The sequence below is a fragment of the Olea europaea genome, chromosome 2 (assembly GCF_002742605.1).
Source record: "Olea europaea var. sylvestris chromosome 2, O_europaea_v1, whole genome shotgun sequence".
Lineage (NCBI taxonomy): Eukaryota > Viridiplantae > Streptophyta > Magnoliopsida > Lamiales > Oleaceae > Olea > Olea europaea.
Window position 1 is genome coordinate 5,890,227 of NC_036238.1, and position 7,765 is coordinate 5,897,991.

Sequence of the window (7,765 nt, forward strand, 5' to 3'; positions counted from 1 at the left end):
CAGGTAAAAATGACCAACATTGAAGAACAAATTGCAGATCTTCAAATGCAAATTGAGATGGAAGAAATTGAAATCTCAACAAAACAGCAAAAGGTAATGATTTGAAAAAGAAGTTAGATAGACTTCTCAAAACTTATGCTATTTCAAAAGGGGAAAGTTCTACTCAAAAGAAGCCCCAGGAAGAAGAAATCAAAATCAGTGAAACTGATGGAGATAAGCATACAGAAACAAAGATTAATATCAGTAATACTGATAGCGAAACTCAATGTACTCAAGTACAAAAGGAAATTCAAATTCCGAAAACTGAGATTCAATCTCATGGACCACAAATCCAAATACATACAGGAGAGCCTTTTAAGCCTCAATGTTCGCAAGAACATACGGATATTCAAAATCCAAAAGAAGAAAATCAATCATTGGTTGGTGTAAATACTTCAATGGAAGAAAAGAAATTTTATGTGATCTTCAATGGACCACAAAAAGGTTTCTACACAAACTGGACACAAGTTGAACCACTTGTGAAAGGAAAAAACTTCAAGCACAAAAGTTTTAAAACCTATACTGAAGCCCATGAAGTTTTTACCAAATTCTATGAAGAAAAAGGTCAAAGTCCATTGCCATACAAACAATTATTTGAATTTGACAATATCCATTTGAGACCAAACTATTGTCAAAATCAGACTCCATTAAGAGCTAGGCCCAGATTTCCAGCCCAACTCTTTAACCCACCAAATGCAAACCAGAGGGTTAGAATGATATCTTTTAAAGATGCTGTTGAAACCCAAATAGAATCTATTCCCAGTTGATTCAAAAGAATTGGAAAAATTCCAAAACCTCAAGAAAGCCATTTTCTAAATGGAATTACTTTTGAAGACTTTCTCACATATGAGGAAGAAGCAAGGACAATTGGACCATCCAATCCTGAAAAAGGATATTATGGAACAATAGATAAAAAAACTAGATAGTATATTTTCTTTAAAATGCAGATCCAACAATGGTGCAAATTGCATTTCACTGTGGATTGATCAAAATGATTATCCTAAGTGAATCAATGAATGAAATTCAGAAACTAGATAGCAATTTAGTTAGAGTTTTAAAAGGCTTTAAAAGAATTGTTATCAAAGATCAGAATCTCCAGACGATGCTGAAGATTAATAGTACAATCCCTTTCTGGGATAAGGAATGATATCTTATCAAGGGATATCATCACATTCAAATCAAGACAGTACCAGAAGTTTTCCTGGAAAAACCAATTCAAGGAAAAGTTGAATCTACCAGTGAGATGATCCTTAGAGATTGGAGAAATCTTTCATACCAAAGGATTTTAACTGGATTAAAATCTTTCAACAATGAGTCCAAAATCAAGATAAATTATTCAACTGATTTCATCTTGGTTACAAGCAAGACAGGAAAAATAATCCAGAATGAAGGAATAAAAATTCTTTACAATTTTGAAAAGAATTTTTAGAATTTGCCAAGTTCACCAGCAGACTACCAAGGACATCTTTGCAAATCCTTAAAGCAGAGTCTTGGAAAATATCATGAATGCAAATGGTGTCATTTGCTTGAAGAAAAAGATAAATCTTCAAAAAAATCATTTTGGAGTACTAAGGAGAGACGAGTGGAGGGACTGAATCCACTACAGAAAAGACATCCACCGAAAGCAAGACCAAGGAGGATGGATCAGATTAATTTTCAAAAAGAAACCTGCTTTTTGAAAAAATTACCAACTTTTGACAAAGTTGCCACTAACTTTTTGAAAAGAGGGAGCATTTTTGAAAATTTATAGAAAAGGACAAAACTTTTGTCATTTCACTTTATCACTGCTTTTACCTTTGGTAAAAGAAAAACTGTTGATAATGACAATTCAACAAATGACAGCAGGAAGGAATCTTTCCGGAAAGCTATAAGAGAAGGACTTGAAGAAGAGAAAGGGAGGAGAAATTTTTAGAGAAAAATTTTCTTATCTGATTTTGAATTCTCAAATGTATACACTGAGAGGCTAAACCCTCAAAGACGGTAGATCCATTCTTGGATCTTTTCATGTAATTAAATAAGTTTAAGAGTTCTTCATACTCTTAGACCTTCTTCTTGAATAAAACTTTCATGTTTTAGTCAATTCTTCATACTTTTCTTGTGCTATATACAAATCATGTACGGATCTTTACAGAATCAATGGGATTAAAGTACGTCAGACAAGTGGCCGTCAAGGGAAAAAGGTCTAGAAAGATTCATCAAAGTGAGGCAAAGGAGTATACAGACAGAAAACGTAAAAAGAAGCCATCAATTTATACATACTGTAAAAAGGTTATGAGTTTAAGAATTTCTTTAAATTTATTTAAAATGCATGATTTCCATGTGGATTCTACTGCCTACATAAAAATTGTATACTTTTCTTGTGCTATATACAAACCATGTACGGATCTTTACAGAATCAATGGGACTAAAGTACCGTCAGGCAGGTGGCCGTCAAGGGAAAAAGGTCCAGAAAGATTCATCAAAGTGAGGCAAAGGAGTATACAGACAGAAAACGTAAGAAGAAGTCATCAATTTATACATACCATAAGAAGGTTATGAGTTTAAGAATTTCTTTAAATTTATTTAAAAATGATTTCCATATGGATTCTACTGCCTACATAAAAATTGTATACTTTTTCTTTAAGATACATACATATTACAGAATCAATGAGACTAAAGTACCGTCAGGCAAGTGGCCGTCAAGGGAAAAAGATCCAGAAAGATTCATCAAAGTGAGGCAAAGGAGCATACAGACAGAAAACGTAAGAAGAAGCCATCAATTTATACATACTGTAAGAAGGTTTATTTAAAGAAATTCTTAAACTCATAACCTTCTTACAGTATGTATAAATTGATGGCTTCTTCTTACGTTTTCTGTATGTATACTCCTTTGCCTCACTTTGATGAATCTTTCTGGACCTTTTTCCCTTGACGGCCACCTGCCTGACGGTACTTTAGTTCCATTGATTTTGTAAAGATCCGTACATGGTTTGTATATAGCACAAAAAAAGAGGAAATGACACATCAAGAAAGATTGCGACAAATTGCAAGGTAAATGTGATTTACATGCAAATCATGCAGGGCAATTAGGTAATTCGAACGAGACTAATATTGCTGAAAATTTTTTGTAATTTATTTTATTTTTGTTTTTGCTCGGCCTTTTGCGTCTTTTATTTAAGCTAAGTCCACGTCAGCCTTCTTTTGTTTGTTTTCGGGCCGGGACAAGCAGCGCGATTGAATTCAAATTGGGTTGGGGAGTCAGATCTCCAAGCACCGATCAGTCCACATATTTATTAGTTTTAACTTTAGTGAAAGTTTGCTGTTTTGTGGGCTCATAATAAAGAAAAATATATATGTAGTCAAGGGAAGTCAAAACTGCAACATCAAGTTACAGTTGTATTATGTGTACAATCGGGATTGACAATTTCGATTTACAATTAGATACATGGGAGGGGGGCCCACGTTAAATTAAAAAATCGTGGTTGTCAACCTCATGTGAGTACATTATCATCCGAAATTGTACAAGAAGAATAATTCGATCAAGATATGGGAAGTACTGAAACTGCATAGTTATCCTCTCAGTCTCAACTTCAATTTATCTAAGACATCTTTTGTACGGTCAGAGGTGGAGTCAGAGAGAGCAGATCATAGGGACAAATTTCACAAAATTTTAATTGTGATAGCAAAATAAAAAATTATAAGAATTTTTTTTGAAAATCTTGAAAAATTTATTTCAAAATCTTGAAGCTCAAATTTAGTGTGAAGGTAGCGGACCCCATTGAAGATTCGCCCATGTGTAAGGTTGAACACGTCGCAATTATATTCAACCTAGCGTATGAATATCGTGTGCATACTTGAAGGCCCCGTGTTATCTTCGGGCTGAAATTATCTTTTAATCTCTCTTATTCTTCTTGACTAGGCGTGTAATTTTCTCGTGGCTTAGAGCTTCAGAAGCAAACCCCTTAAAAGCTAGGCCATCACACTTCATGGCTCTAAGATGTGTGCTAGTGGAGCTAAGTTTTGCCCAAATGAAACTGTAATCTTTTAGTAGGAAAAAAACAGACATGATTGATACTTTTGTGGACGGAAATAAATCTCTAAAGGGAATTCCATTGCTGTCTCAACCACACACTATTGAACCAAATCTGTTTCCTTTTCATTTCTGCAGTATGCCCCTATCTTATCCTTATATTTTCCAAAATTACAGCTCTTTCAGATATCATGTGTTTTAACCATGGCGGCGAAAATGATGCCTATTATGGGAATTTTGCTTTGGAGATAATGGCTTGTAATAAGCGGCTGGTGATCACTATCAGATCATTACTGAACCCGAGACTGTTGTTTCAGAATTTAAGGAAGTATGGTAGTTATTTAGTACTTGATCAACGTGTACCAATGAACTAAACAGGGAGTTGAGAACAGATTCACGCTTTCGATTCCGAATCTGTCGAGAACAAGAATCAGTTCGATGAACACGTGAATTTGGTAAGGACCCTTTAAATAATTGTCATGATGGAGCAGTTTACTACATCCACTGATACAAATATGGCTAACAATAGAAAGGAGCTCGTTTCCATTGCCATGAAGAGGACTAATGAATGGTCTGCTCTCCTTCTCTCATCTATTTACTATTTCACCAAATGCTAGTAAGTAGTTCTGAAAAAATTGTTTCGGTTTTGATACCTGTGCTGAACTCTTTTTCGGTGAAAAATAGGAAGAAATTGAGTTTTACTTTCAATATTTAACAGGATCTTTTCCCAAGAAATCACGAGTGATGTAACTGTTAATGCTGGAGGAACTTCCTTTTCTTTGCACAAGGTAAAATATCTCTATAATTGAAGCCGCATATTTATAGTTTATTAATTTGAACAATTTGGTTTAGTACTTCCTGCGAAGTACTTTTCTTCTGTACCCTTTCGATGTTCAAAATTGTTTCTGTTGAGCTACTTCATCAAAAAGAAGTGTTTTTTGTAATCCCGTACAGTTCCCATTGTTCTCAAAATGTGGATACTTAAGGAAGTTGGTGTCAGAATCCAATGATTCTGATCTTTCTGTCGTTGACATCCCTGATATTCCCGGAGGGGCAGATGCATTTGAACTTGCAGCAAAATTTTGCTATGGAATAAACTTGGAAATTACTACAGATAACATTGCCATGCTTAGATGTGTAGCAGAGTATCTTGAGATGACAGAGGATTACGCGTTTGAAAATTTAGTCAGCAGAACTGAGGCATATGTGAACGAAGTCGCGTTAAAAAGTCTTTCAGGGGCAGTGTCCATTTTGCATTCTTCTCAAAACCTTCTTCCTATTGCCGAGGAAGTGGAACTGGTAAGCCGGTGCATAGACACAATAGCGTTCGTCGCCTGTAAGGATAGCGACTTTCGCACCCCGAGGAGGGCAGAGAGGGGCACAAATGATTTAATGTCGTCAACTGCTCCCAATGCAAAGCCCCTTGTGGATTGGTGGGCTGAAGATTTAACAGTCCTTCGAATTGATTTCTTCCAAAGAGTTCTCATTGCAATGGCTGCAAGGGGTTACAAACAATATGCTCTTGGTCCATTATTAATGCTTTATGCACAGAAATCTCTTCGAGGCTTGGTGAGATCTCACCCATATATTTGGATTCTCAACTGCATGAGATTCGTAAATAACTCTGTTTTTCATTCCATTACAGGAAATATTCGGAAAGAGTAGGAAAAAAATCGAGCCAAGACAAGAACACGAGAAGAGGGTTGTTATAGAAACAATAGTTAGTCTTCTGCCACGAGAGAAGAACTCGATGTCAGTTAGCTTTCTCTCCATGCTTCTTCGAGCTGCAATATATCTAGAAACGACAGTCGCCTGCAGGCTCGACTTGGAGAAGAGGATGGCTTTGCAACTTGGACAGGCCGTGTTAGATGATCTATTAATCCCTTCTTATTCCTTCACAGGGGAAACATTGTTTGATGTTGAAACCGTGCAGCGAATCATGATGAATTACCTCGATTTTGAAATGGAGGGTACTACTAGATTCGGCTGTAATGCAGATGAAGACTATATTTCCCCTTCACCATCTGACAGGGAGCGAGTGACGAGGCTAATGGAGAATTACCTCGTTGAAATATCTTCTGATCGCAATTTATCCGTTTCAAAGTTCATCGGCCTTGCAGAACTTATCCCCGAACAGTATAGAATAACAGAAGATGGAATGTACAGAGCCATTGATATCTTCTTGAAGGTTTGTGAATTCTCTCATCTGTATTCTGATCCGCTACGTCGCTTAAATCTTGATCCTCTTACATTGATAAGTGGGCGTAGATCTCAGGTTGAGCGTGAACCACTATAATCCAGATCAGGGCAACATAACACTTTTTCATGTATTCTATAGGCTCATCCTGCATTGAGTGACATGGAGAGAAAGAAAGTTTGCAGCGTGATGGACTGTCAAAAGCTCTCCCGGGAAGCCTGTGCCCACGCTGCACAGAACGACAGACTCCCTGTCCAAACCGTCGTTCAGGTGCTTTACTACGAGCAACAGCGCATACGAGAAGTTACGGATAGCAGTCTCAGTGAATCCCATGCACTTCCGGCCGAAGTGGTTCAGAACACCATTGATGTCCATCCAGTATCGGACGAGCTCTCAAATTTACGCAGAGAAAACCAGCAACTAAAACTAGAGTTGGCGAAAATGAAAATGAGATTGAAAGAAATGGAGAAACCTACTGATAAATCGGCCGTTAATAGTCCGTTAATAGGAATCTCTCATCCATCATCTGGAAAACCTCCTTTGCCTCGAAAATCATTGATGAGCTCTGTTTCGAAGACACTTGGCAAGATTCTTCGAGCTGACGCCATTGTGCCGCAGAACAACAAAGGTCGAAATAGACCAAGTAAAAATTGGAGGCACTCTATATCATGATAAAATAGGATTGTATTTCATTTCTTTTAGTGCTCAAATGAAAAATATGTAGTGGGCTTAGGAAGAGGATTTCGATTCTGTATTTCTTTTCCTCTCTGTATAATTATTTTTCTTCCTCTGTGATATATATGCAAATCATTGTGTAAGAAACATGTTGATAGAAATAAGGAAGAGCATTTTGAATATGATGATGATTGTGCTTCTGAATAAGAGTGTCATTGGACTGTTAAATGGGGCAAGCTGAGCCAAGCAACCTAATGTAATGTAATTTAATTTATGGGACCGAATAAGCTTGTAAAAAAACTGTTAAATGGGACTGAATAAGCTCATAAAAAACTACGCGATCTTGCTATTGAGAGTAATGTAATTTATCCTTGAGGCTAGCAAATGAGTCGTGGACTCACGACCCCATACCCAAAAAAAAAGAAAGAAAAAAGAGATCTTTCTTGACCTATAACTTTTCCCCTCATTCCTCCAGATTCAGAAAGACTCAGAAGAAGAAAATTTCAGTCCAGAATCTGATGGCACTAGTGTTTCACCAGCCTTTCTCCTTCCATTATAGCTTTTCAGGCCCAATGTCAGAGTCGAGTTAACTCCACACTGCAACATACGAAGAAAATATGAAGCTGACGAGGACGTGATTGTTAGAATGCACATAATTTTTATGTAGTGTCCTTTTAATTTTTCCTATAATTTTGTCTACCATTATTTCAAAACTCTTTTTTCTCAAACTCATTTTCAATCACACATTCTCGTAATAAATATTTTGCATATAAACCAAAAACTTTTCCCTATCTTTTGATCACATATTCTCCAAAAATTCACTGTTCCAAAATTCATTTCCTATT

The 7,765-nt window shown here is 36.5% G+C and overlaps 1 protein-coding gene across 2 annotated transcripts; it reads left to right on the forward strand.

Moving 5' to 3' along the window:
• The first annotated feature begins 3,959 nt into the window (after positions 1–3,959).
• LOC111409655 (BTB/POZ domain-containing protein At5g67385-like) lies at positions 3,960–7,120 on the forward strand. 2 transcript variants are annotated; one of them, XM_023039687.1, is made up of 6 exons: positions 3,960–4,503; positions 4,578–4,619; positions 4,767–4,836; positions 5,003–5,617; positions 5,694–6,236; positions 6,387–6,917. In XM_023039687.1, the coding sequence occupies exons 2-6, from the start codon at positions 4,600–4,602 to the stop codon at positions 6,915–6,917; spliced, it is 1,779 nt and encodes a 592-aa protein (XP_022895455.1). In that variant the 5' UTR covers positions 3,960–4,503; positions 4,578–4,599. The 2 variants fall into 2 exon arrangements, with proteins under 2 accessions (XP_022895455.1, XP_022895450.1); XM_023039682.1 differs by having other exon boundaries at positions 3,961–4,619; positions 6,387–7,120.
• The last annotated feature ends 645 nt before the right edge of the window (positions 7,121–7,765 follow it).